General features: G+C 39.0%; 1 protein-coding gene across 1 annotated transcript; it reads right to left on the reverse strand.

Annotated features, from left to right (window-relative positions):
• Positions 1–409: 409 nt before the first annotated feature.
• myef2 (myelin expression factor 2) lies at positions 410–9,431 on the reverse strand. The gene is made up of 17 exons (XM_083912232.1): positions 9,297–9,431; positions 7,926–8,128; positions 7,114–7,166; positions 6,132–6,139; positions 5,945–6,038; positions 5,340–5,531; positions 5,095–5,248; positions 4,939–4,988; positions 4,801–4,861; positions 4,092–4,211; positions 3,767–3,811; positions 3,571–3,675; positions 3,387–3,482; positions 3,139–3,198; positions 1,397–1,572; positions 906–957; positions 410–748 (listed from the first exon to the last, which is right to left on the reverse strand). The coding sequence occupies exons 1-17, from the start codon at positions 9,416–9,418 to the stop codon at positions 585–587; spliced, it is 1,755 nt and encodes a 584-aa protein (XP_083768358.1). The 5' UTR covers positions 9,419–9,431; the 3' UTR covers positions 410–584.
• Positions 9,432–13,285: the final 3,854 nt, after the last annotated feature.

A 13,285-nucleotide genomic window follows, 5' to 3' on the forward strand; every position in this document is an offset into this window, starting at 1 on the left:
ACCGAAGGAATTAGTTAACAGTGTGTGTTAACAGCTAACTGCAAGGCCCAGACTTTTTGTGGGACACATATTTAGATAGGTAACTAAGGGCAGGTGACTATCCTTTTCTACAAAACAAAAACCGCCACCAACTTTGGTGGAGATCTGGGAATTTGAGTAGTGTCCTGTGATTAGTGTTGAACTCCACTCCTGATTAAAATCCACGTCAATTCTGTTCTCACTTTGTTTCAATTGCTTATTAATGTGGAATATCCCCACTGCACGGCAGTGTTGAGCAACAATACCAAATAGATCAACACCTCAGGTTCAGTTTTCACACTGAAGAACCACTTCCAGACTTTGATCTCAGGAGATTTTACTACCACAAGGTTTAAAAATTAAAAAGTTTATTTATTCAAATAAACTGGCCGACAAATTAAAAAGGGTTTACAAAACAAAGATAAAAGAGCTATGTAACAAAGAAAAAAAAAAAAAAAACTGGAGACATGGAGTCATGAAGAAATTGTGTTTTTAAAACAAAACAAAAAGATCATTGGCAAGAGGGCTGAATGTGGAAGTGTGTTAGCGTGACTTCTACAAAAGCTCTAGGCGTTCCGGTCGATACGGACGTCCACCTCTCTGCCGTTGATCTTGGTTCCATTCATCATCCTGCAGGCTTTCTCAGCACTTTCTGGAGTGTCAAATCGCACTGTTCCACAGCCCTTTGACTTTCCGTTCTCCATCTTTATCTCTGCAAACATTACCTGGCCTGCAGTAAACAAGAATGAAAAATGAATGTATTCAGAAACCACAATGCTAAACAAAGTGTTGATCAATGTTAAAACTAAATTTTGGACTCATGTTCAACAACCACTCATGGAAATGTCAGAGAGGTCTTTTGAATTCATACAAAGCAAAATGCATACCGCAGTGACTGAATTTTTCCTTCAGCTTTTGCCATGTCAGATCATAGGACAACTGCAACAGACAAATGCATATCCCAGTTCAGTCAATACATCTGTCAACATTAACTAGGGCTATGCGTAACAAGATGCGAATAAAAAGATGAATGCATCAATATTGTATATAGTACATCATAAAGAACATCCAACTCAGAGGGAAATACGCCAACAGTCAAAACCTTCCTGTGAAGTACAGCCCCAGTTAATTCATCTAAAAGGTTGTAAATTGTAAATTACAGCATCATTACCATTTATATTAATGCACGATAAGCATGGGTTGCTTCCCATTAAAATCGTAATCAATACTGGGGCATCAACACAGAAAATGCATTTATCAATGAAAGTCATTAAATGAGTCGGGTAGTCTTTGAAATGGTTCTGTAACTACACTCCTATTTAACAGACTTCTAATAGTCTATACTAGCAAACTTTTCACATATCTATCCCACACTTACGTTTCGCACAAAGATCTGAGAGCCTCCTTTGGACCCAGAGCCCCTGTCAGACATGCCTCCACCCATGTGGCCCGGTCCCCCACCTCCGTAGCCACCAAAGCCACGGTTCATGTCCATTCCTGACATGCCCATACGGTCAAAGTTGGAGCCCATCGACATATTTCCCATTCCACCACCTGCAATTAACACACACACAAAATTAAAGAGCAACTTAAATTTATAACGCCTTTTACCATCTCACAAATAGCTTTTCAATTATTAAGTCAAATGACATGACACTGAAGTGTGCACAAACACTGTAAACCTGTAAAACATTAGCAGTCACAGTGTCTAATGTCAGTGACGGTTCCTACAGGAAAGCAGACTTTGGACCTGTGCTTATTCTTAGTCACCAACCAACTCAACGAGGAAGTGTCAATAGAACTTAATTATCTTGAATACAGAATGCAAAGTTTATCCAACACTCCTTTTTCATTTTGTGCTTTGGATACAACTCCTAGGGAGCTTTTTATATGCCTGCATCAATCAAAGGCTATTTCAGTTTTAATTCTACTGGATCTCACGTCATAAATGGCCACATCATATCATAATGTGACACAACAACAAAACATGAAATGCCACCGCTAAAAAATAAAGTGATTGAGGAGCCGCTATGATCCAACATGCCACGTTATAATGGACTAGTCTGAAGAGGTGGATGGGGTTATTCTGTTGACATTCAAGGTAATACCCTGTGGAGGGCCTCACATAATGGCAGGAATAATAACAGTCATAGTGCTACTTGCGTTGGTTGTTGCACCGTCACAAAAATAGGGCCCCTATGTATCCTAATTAATGAAATGTTTTACATTGAGATCATCAGAAGAACAGGTGAACTATTGACCCAAAATATTTTTTTCGATAACATCTCTGATGAAAAGGGAGAACCTAATGTTGGGACACATGAAGTACGAAATTGAACTTCAACTATATTCTTTTATATAGACAGTGTTGAGAAAAACACCTAAAATCTAGTTATTTACACTGGATTGGGCTTAAATTACATAAGTCTAAAAGAGTGGCATGTTCAGTGAGTTATGAATTAAAAAGACACGACTGAGTCAAAACATCCTATCCATGTACCACATTTGTATTAGAAAAACAGTGAGATTTCAATGCACACCCAGATTAAATACCAAAAGGGGTTTTCAGGTTTCCTCATTCTTGACCCACCCAGCATGCAACATTAGATTCTCTCTTATGCTTTTTGTGGCTGCAAACAAGCATGGTCAAAAATAAAATATTACAGCTCTTGGTGCTTATGTTTACAGTATGTAATGTAGATCGCCATTGATCCTTCTTCAGTATGCATCATACACCAGTGCTCAGGGACTTCATGTCATGTTTAAGGACAACACATGAGCAAAGCCAAATGCTTGTAATGCTTGCTGATTGAAGGACATTCTCTCCAGTTACTGGGCCTCATTGTTAGACACCACCCATTCAGCAAGTCATGAGACTTAATGCATCATGATACACAAATACTCCGTTTACATGATTTGCTGTATAAACTGTCAAATGACTATAAAATCATGTCACTTTCAAATGGAAACAGTAATAAAATGGCCCAGGGCTCTACCAGAGAGCTACATATAACTTACAAGTACCTCCCAAAGCTAATATGTATGTATCTACAATATAGGGAAATAATAGATATATACATTAGAGATTTAGAAAAACTGTGGATGGAATATCTCATGTACCTAATCCAGTCCCCATGAAACCCATGCCACCACTGCCCATGCCTCCTCCAAAACCTCCACCTAAAGAAGAGAATGCAAGTCGGTGCAGATTAGATTAGACCATGATGATGATTATAATAATAATTTCCATAACAGCAAACGCAGAAACAGTCATACAAAAAGCCACCCCTAAGCCCCATCATAACTCAAAACCAAACTACACAAAATAACTTGCATAACCTCCAGTGTATTGTCAGAATGTCACTTACCCATTCCTCCATAAGAATCACCAAATCCTCGATTCATTGACGTGTCATTGTGGCCAAAGTCACGGTCCATTCCACCCATTCCTGATCGGAACATATCTCAACACAGAAAATAAATGTAACCTTAGATTCAAGTCACCAATAACACAAACACCTCTGCCCATGAGGCGTGAATACACTCATTTACCTCCCATTCTGCCAGCGGACATCATGTCTCTCCCTCCAAAGCCACCCATGTTGCCCATGTTGCCCATGTTATCCATGCCCCCAAAGCTTCCGCCACCACTCATTCCTGTCAAAAACAGCATCAAATTTGAACACCACTGTGCCCTCCACAAAATGACAAAGGTCTTTCTCGGGGTGAAAAGTAGCAAAAATCGTACCTCCTCCAAGTCTGTTCATTCCACCATAACCTTGAGCATCCATACCTGCGGCAAAAGATGATGTCAGTCAGGCCGAGCCATAGCACATACTGCATCCATGTAGGACCAATGGGAATACAGTATATCCCTGGAAAGGTACTGTGTGTAGCCTATTATGTATGTTTTTTGGCAAAATGTCAATCACATCCTATAACCTAGTTTATGTCCTGTATTTCATACATTTTAATGGCACCATGGGTTAGGCTGTCAAACTGTATTTTATCAAATTTAATTTTGTTTAACCTAAAAAAATAAATAAAGTTATAATATTTGAGTCTTGACTGACCTCCAGGCCCCATGGAGCCCATGCCTCCTCCTCCTCCACCACCACCACCACCACTCAGGCGGTTGGCATTTATAGGTTGCCCTCCTGGCCCCAGTCCCATGCCAATACCACCTAGACCTCCTACACACAAAATACACGCACACAAAAAAAGAGGAACACCTGAATTATGTAATCTACTAGCATACAAAGACTGGAGGACATAAATTAATTTATACAAAGCTAAATAAGTAATCAATAATCTAGTTACAACAGATAATCATTGAGAATGGTGTATGAAATACTAAGTCTTTTAGTAAAAAGGAAACGTGCAAAGACATATCCTACATTAGGCCTAATGCATATGCAATGCACCAACTCTCAAGAATGGAAGATGTACTGTTGAGGGCATATTTAACATTGAAGAGGTACACAGACATTGCTGTTGGATCGAAAAGCTGGCCCTTAAGTAGCATGCCGATGACAGATAACATCAAGACGCCAATAGATATCATACGTTCATTAGCATACTGTTCCAGCAACATATCCAGGCTGTGTTAACCTCACTGTAAACCACCCATCCGGTTTTTACCAAAGTGTCATTTGTCCCCAGTGAGTATGACACATCTTACACTGACAATGTTAGAGGAACACACAATAAACTGAGCTTATTACTGTGGAAGAGTGATACAAGCTTAATATCAACAACTAACAGGGTGAACAGTGCACTCACGTGGTAACTGAGATGTTTTTTCTACTTGGCGGAAATCATCAGCGGGAACAGATTTTTCATCCTATAAAACCACATGAATGTTATTTTCACATCCTCCTTCCACATCCTTAAGGTACATTATAACTTAAAACAACATACCATTTTAACATGCATCTGTCTGTCAAATAGCATCTGTCCATTGAACATGGCTGAGGGCAGAGTCAAGGAGAAGGTCGCAGTGAAATTGTAAAGCATAACTTTGTGTGCTTTTTCTATGTTTTTCTTCCTATTTCAGTGAGCACTTCAGAAGGATACATATGGCCTGCACAGCCTCCAGCGACTGCTCAAAAGTCACGGTTCCCATCCCGCGGCTCTTGCCGTCTTTATCCTCCTTCACATCTGCGCGTTTCACAACACCTGCCATGCCAAACACCTCTTTCAACTTCTTCCAGCCCACTTTGAAATCCAGCTATAAAACAACAGAGACACCAATTTTTTTTCATCAACATGAATAATCATCACTAGCTAGGTTTGAAAATTGTTCATAACAATGTCCTTACATTGGCCACAAACACTGTGGTGCCCAGTCGTCCGGCCTGCAGTGCATGGATGACATCAGGTGGGATGTTGGGGTTATTGGCAATGGAAGGTGGGATGTTTATCCCACCAGGCCCCATGTCCTGCCCACGACCTCCCTGTTGGCCTCCTCCAATGCGCTGCAGCACACGCCTAGCATGTTCCCCATCAGGGTCCTTTAAAAAACAAACAAAAAAACATTACAATTTACTTCTGATCTTGGATTAAATGGAAAATCCCAAATTGAAATAATGAAAAATCAGTCTTATACATATCGTGCAGTTCCACATTTAATTGTGTTATATGTTGATGTTCCAGTGTCTACCATATTTATAGTTCCACTAAAAGTTTAATTTGATGTAATAACTGCTACAACTGTTTGTGACCACTTACAAATCTTTCAAAACTTGTACAGATATATACATATATATACAGAAAAGCCAGTTCAATGTTAAAAAGAAGGCGGAAATGACAAAGGTTTGCATTAGGATTATTCCCTTTTTTGAAATCGAACTAAAATAAAAGTAAGATAGTAACACTGAAAGATAATATTTTATATCCATGATTACTCCACATAGTTTGTTCTCACCTCCTTAATGTTGAGCGGCCTTCCACTAAGATCATGTTTATTCATAGTTTCAATTGCCTTTGTCACAAACTCCTCATCTTTGAACTCCACCACACTGTTGGATCAGGGAAACAGAGACGTCAGATGACTCCAGGAAAGAGTGAAATTTAAAAAGTTCTTAGTTTGAGAACGGAAGGTGATGTCTTACCCACAACCCTAACCATGGGGTATCATAGGCGTTCAGGTAGCACACACATCCAAAGTCGCGGGAGTGAACAAAATACAGTTAGAAACAAAACAAAGCAGTGGAACATTGTAAATCTAATATATCAACATGCTTCTATTATTTTCAGTAGTGCATGTCAGCTGTATTTTTGCCCACGAGCCAGAGCCAGCAGGTTTTTTGGTTGTGTTTAAGTCTATTTCAAAGATTAAAAGGCTAATAAGAGTATATTCTTTGTCATTATCTAAAGCAATGTTGCCAATTAAAACTTTTTAAAATAATAAAGTTTTGCTAAAAAATTTTTTTTAAAAATTAGCACTAATAGATACCTATGCATTGAAATTTACCTGAAACATTTGAGTGTTTTGAACTGGACAATAAAAAAAAATATGAAAAGATGCATTAACAAACATATTTAGTACGTTGTTTAGTACGTTGTTTAGGATTGACCAGTTTTACCACTGCAATAAATAAAAAAATAGTGGGGTCCACCTTTACATCTAAAGTATGCATTTTTATTTAATATAAAAACATAATAAAAAAAACACTACAGGATCATTCAAGACCGTTTTGTTCCTTTGAAGAGAGAGCTGTGCCATATAACATAATTGAAAAATAGGTTTTGAGACATGAGGGCCAATCAATAAGACAAATCACACAACCCACATTTCCCTTTGGAAAAGGCCAAACAAACAAACTTTTACACCAATTGAAATATCAACAACAAAAGCAAAAGTGCACTCTTGGATGAGTTCATTAGACTAATTTTCCAAAATCAACAGGACATCTCCCTTTCAAATGAATATCAATCATTAGCCATCTATCAGGCTCTAAACACAACCCACAGTATCTCCAGGTCAGTAACTTAGTAAGACCCAAAGGATCAGAACCTAAAAGAGCACTTGATTAATGAGAGCCTGCTGAGGACATTTAAAACCTCGTGCAGCAAGTTGTCCACATCACTTACCCTTGACTTTCCTTCTCCATCCTTAAAGAGCTCCACGTATGTAACCTCACCAACTACATGAGACATACAAAGGAAAAATACCAAAAGAACAAAGGAATTTAAGTCACCAAGTATTCAAGTCACCGTAGGCTTTGGCAACGCCGCTACAGATGGAGATGTCCCATTAATGATCAACAGTCAGCCCAGGCCAACATCCCACCAGACAACACCATGCCTTTCTGGGCACTGACTGAGACACTCAAAGGCCAAGGCCAGAGAGAAACACAGCTACATTCAACCTGGGAAATTCAAAAGACTTCAACATTATCAGTTTGTCAACAGATTCCATTAATGGCAGGTGAGTTTTAAGCCTATTTGGTGTTTTAAAAGGCTTCTTGAGACCCCATAATTCAGAATGTAAAACATTACAATATTTTCATTGAATAAATCAAGATTCGCCTTGCAACAGATGCAACAAAATAATTCAACAATCAATTCTACTACTGTTATGAGGTTACATTTTGGAGCTGAAAATGCCATAAAACAAGTGACAATGTAACTAGGTTCATCTTCCTTTTCTCACAGACATATCAGCCCAAACTAAATTGGTTTCCATCCAAAAGAATGTTTTAAAACTCCAATAACCTAATATCACACTATGATTGTTCCCTACTACGTGCACTTAGTATATCCAGAAAAGGCTACAAACTATTTGACTACTACTACTAGAAGCAGAATGCATGATCTGATAATAAAAGGGAAGAGGGGTCAAGAACTTCTGATGAGCTGAAGAGACAGACAGGGGGAACCATCCCCATCACTGGAGACATTACCTTTCTCACGCATTAGATCTTTAATTGCCTGCCACTTCATATCATAGGGGATATTGCTGATGAACACCCGGTTTCTATGGCCACCCTTTTTCTCTCCACCATGTTTGTCTTTGTAGGGATGGAAGCGGCTTCCTCTTCTGCTCCCGGAGGACTTTTCCTTAGCATCATGTTTTTCTTTGGGGGACTTGTTTTCTTCAGCATCCCTAAGAAATGCATAAAGCTACAAGTCAGAAGAGCCTTCCTCAAAACCAAGATCAGTATGTACATTAAGAGACGTGTTAATACATTTGTGAAAAATACCAGGTTCCAATTGTGTTTTACATTTCGGTGACATGTGCATTTCTTTACATTTAAATAATGATTTCTTCCCCACTAAATGATTGATGACTACTTACCTTGAGAACAAATAGAACTGTTTGGATAACTTAAGTGCTAGGACATCTTTTGATTTGTATGGGTGTAAAAGGAGTCTATTTTCGCAAATAACTTTCTCAACAAGTAAATGTTGTTCAACACTACTTTTCCTGACAGAGCTTTTAGTTATGATAGTGAAAAAATGCTCCATGTATTGTACCAAAAGTAAGCTTAACTATTTCTGGTCAAAACATGGTTTTAATGGCATGAGCGTTTCCTCATCTGTTTATTTTCGGAATATAATATAAACTATACTAATCATAAAGGTACATATATATATATATGTGTGTGTGTGTACTTTTTTGGTTATATGTTATGTATGTAAGCAAGTCATTAATGTGGATATAATCTTGTATGGCGGAGAAAACTGGTGTAAATGCACAATCGCTCTTTAAAAAGGTGTGAGTGGTGGTTTAAACACTAACGTTACGTTATCTAGCTTAGTTGCTTAACACTATGCTAGCTAACCATGCTATGAAGCATCACGAAGTCATTCACAGCTAACGCCACGTTACTGTTAGCAGCTTGGCACAATCAAACACATCACGCCTGAGTTGAGTTTAACAGAAATGCTAACGACAGGGGTGGGGAAAGTATATGATATTTGATTTAAAAAGTTCAACAAGAGTCGCATTTACAGATTTCAGTTAGCGTTAGCGGATTAGCACCCAGTGACGTCGGCTTTGCCCTTTGCACAATGATAAACGTCATGGCAACGGCGTTCCAATTTGACTCTCCAATTAAAAATGATAAAGTAAAGTTTTGTGAGCAATTTTAGCGCTAAACCCAGTATATATCATATAGGTACTTTGGTTAATGTTTCAATATTTGACAACAGGGGTTAGAGCTTTCTTCGCTAACAATGGCTAGCATCACAGGACTCCATTTTTAGCTAAGCTAGCGATTGACTCCACCGACGGGTCGGAAGAACAATAACGTTTCGTCCTTTTCACTCACGTTTTCACGCCATTGGGTGTTTCTATAGACGTCTCCTCGGATTCGGACTTGACGGATGCAGTAGTTTCGTCTTCCTTTGGCTCCTCGTCAATAATTGTAACATCTGCCTCTGCCTCTGCCATGTTGAGGTTTATCTGGTTCTATGCACACACAGCGCAAGAAGATGCCCTCTCGCTACGCAGTTCAAAATGTGATGTGAGATTTGTGCCGCCAACGCGAGATTTGGGAGCTGTTGCTAGGCAGCACTGGTGAATGTAGGGATTGAGCACAAAAAAGGAGGGAATATTTCTAAAAGTTGGTGCACATTATTCTTCTGAGTTTAGTGGACAGTTTCAGAGTTTCATAGGTCAGAAAGTCAGTGAGTATGTTTGATTTTGACTATATGCCAAGGAAAACACCAGGTTCAGCCCTGTTCAAAGCATATTATACACCTCTTTACACCGCCCATTTATGGTCAAGATACAAAAAAATATATCATGCAGAGGCTGCAGGTTGCGTACAATGATGCTTTGTGTATGCTTTTAAAAATACTCAGAGGGGGCAGTGTCAGCCCACAGAATGTATAATGAAGTCTATGTGCCAGCCAGATGTTTGTGTCTGCAGGAGTGAGCACATTCAATTCCAAAAACAAAAAAAAACATGCCATGCACTTTTAAGAAATGTCATGTTTAAATTGATGAAACGACTGGAGGAATCTGGGAATAGTATTGTTGTGGTATACTTGTAAATCCCAATCAGAGTTCTTACCGCTATACCTGCAGCCTGAGGATGCACTGGATGAAATGTTTAGAAGCTTTTATGTACAAACTTTTATATAGCTATAAGTTGTTTTGTTTTTTAATTTTGTATCGTACTTGTCCTATGCTATTTATGGACTTTTAGTCTGAAATAAATATTTCATATAATATCATATATATAATAAAGAGCATATAGTTTGGTAAATGGACTTGTACTTATATAGCGCCTTTCTAGTCTTCTGACTACTCAAGGCGCTTTCACACTACTTGCCACATTCACCCATTCACACAGACATTCACACAGATGGCAGTGGACATCTACAAACCATCTAATCTAATCATTCACACCACATTTACACACCCATGCACAGCACTGGGAGCAATTCGGGGTTCAGTGTCTTGCCCAAGGACACTTCGACATGTGGACCGGGGGAGCTAGGGATCGAACTGCCAATCTCTCAAATGGAGGACGACCCACTCTATCACTAAGCCACAGCCTTAAAATAAAGGGCAGAAGAAATGGACAAACAATAACTAAATAACTGTGAGTAGACAGTATCCAGGCACCAGAAAGCATTAGGCCATGTGCAACCAAAGCAGTTTGATCCACGCACAAGACAAAACCTGGACATTTGAATTATCTGCTAGGAACTATTAAGTCCCTTAATACCCTGCAAATGTTGATATGCTAATGAATAAGCCATAATTCATCATTCTTGATTGATGCACTTATTCTACCAGATAAATAATTTCATTTTCTTTATACGATGTGTGCTTAGCAAGTTTTTGAAAAGGTGGTGCACATAGGGAAAAGCATAGTGTGGAGGGAAATTATCAAGCAGTGGCAACAATATTAGTGTGACAAAAGGGACACACTTACATGAACAACAAAATAAAATAGGAGTGAAAAAACTGTGGAGCTAACAGAAAAGAGCAAGGACATATTAGTAGATTAAGAATTGGTCACAGCAAATAAAACAGTACACTCTTTCAAGACACATGCAGGAAGTATGAAGACGAAAGGAGGGCCATGTTTGCAGGGTTACAGAGGCTAGGACGAGTGGAAGTCAGGGTCAAACATGTGATAGACAAAGAGGTTAGCGTGGAAGGGAGAAAAATTATATTTGGAAAAACACCGGAAAACTTACAAGGTTGTAAAGGGTTAGAAGAATCGTCAACTGCTGTACAACCCTAAAGAAGAAGAAGAGAAGAAGAAGGTGGTGCACATGATTGATTGTTTTTGACTGAGTTTATTGGACAGTTTAATGGTCAGACAGTTACTGAGTGAGTGAGTGAGTACGTAAATACATAAGTGTGAGCAGAAAGTGAACCCCTCATATGGTTGCATGTATGTGTTTAATTTTGAGCATTTAGGCCTATGCAACCCACCAAAGCAGTACCAGTGCTAAACTGCACGCTGCGTATTGTTGTATATTGTATATACCTACGCTTAACCACGACGTCTGTTGCACTCTGTCACACTTGGTTCATTGCTTGATTTATCTGACGTTAGCTTTATTTTGATTTGATTTATGTTTATGCTTATTGTTACTCTGATCCTTTTCCTCCTTTGTATCGAAACTGTTGCACAATAATTTCCCTCGGGATAAATAAAGCTTCTTGAATCTTGAATCTTGAACCAGTAGGTCCCTGAATAGTGTTGCAAAATTCCGAGAATTTTCAAAGATGGAAACTTTCAATGGGAATTAACGGGAATGTATGGGAACAAAACAATAATAAACATGGGATTTACAAAAAATAAAGGTTGGCCCTTAACAGGGATTTTAAATATAGTTAGGGTAAATATATTTTTGCATAATCTTGACTGAAACAACCAGATTTCATGCAAGAACACTTGAGGAGATACAGTATATGCTATTCCTCAATCACATGCACATAGCACACTGATTACTGCAGGGGTATTGAGGCCACGCCCCCTGCACAGATGATTTCTAGAACCCTGGACTATTGAGGCCACATTTTGAGCCCAGAGCACAAGACTATTGAAGCACACATTTGTGCCTGTGGACGACATGAAATAAAAGTTTATGGAAAGTTTTGCCCCTTTGCAACCCTCTCCCAAAATATGCCGCAAATGTTGTTATGCAAATGAATAGGCCATAATTTCCTCCAGATAAACTATTTAATTGTCTTTATCAGCAAGTCTCTTCAATAATACATCAAGCTCATTGTGCAGTTATAGAAAATTTTGTCCAGTTTCTGGTGGTGTAGTGGTTAGCACTGTCGCCTCACAGTGAGAAGGTTACAGGTTTGCATTCAGGCCTGGGCCTTTCTGTGTGGAGTTTGCATGATCTCCCCGTGTCTGCGTGGGTTTTCTCCGGGTACTCCGGTTTCCACCCACAATCCAAAGACATGCACGTGTAAAAATTGCCCTTAGGTGTGAATGGTTGTCTGTCTCTGTTCATCTCTATGTGCCCTGTGATAGACTGGCATCCTGTCCAGGGTGTACCCCGCCTCATGCCTGATGTCAGCTGGGATCGGCTCCAGCCCCCCCGCGGCCCCGACCCCGGGATAAGCGGTTGAAGATGAATGCATTAATAACCTTTTGACCTTTTTATAAATAAACCATAGTTTTAAACTGAACAAAAACTATCATTTTGTCATTTAACATGTACATCCAAGCAATGATTTAAAGCAAGCCATATTAGAAAACAAATAACGCCAATGAGACTTTTTATTTCATTGTCAGGTTTACATTGATGACAATTTTCATTGGAAGTTTTTCATTAATGCAGATGAACAGTCAAACGATCAAGACCAATTCACCTTACACCTGAGTCCAAATAGTGATTTTATATGCATCAGAATCTTCAGTGTATCTACAGGGAGCTTAGATGTTTACTATGTTATGTGGAGGTGTATGATTCCTATTGACATGTTTTATTCGGGTGCTTAGGTTGCTGCATGCTATAGCCACAAACTTAAGAATTGCTGCAACATTACTCCAGAAAATAAATATGCAATTTTCATTGAATTCAGGAACCGATGCCACTGCTAAGTCAGTGGGGATGAAGGATGGATTTCAACAACTTTTAATTGCAACCATGGATCAGGTCGACCTGCGACATAGCAGAGATGTTAACCTTTAACATACAGTACAGTATCACCCTGTAAATGTAAAACCAGGTCAATGAACTGATAATACATTTCCTTGATTGCTAGTCCTTTTAATAGTTGGATTTTGAAGCTTACTTTATGTACATTTAATCTGGAACGTGGCTTCCTGAGTAG

Source organism: Echiichthys vipera, assembly GCF_963691815.1.
Source record: "Echiichthys vipera genome assembly, chromosome: 1".
In the NCBI taxonomy this organism is placed as follows: Eukaryota; Metazoa; Chordata; class Actinopteri; order Perciformes; family Trachinidae; genus Echiichthys; species Echiichthys vipera.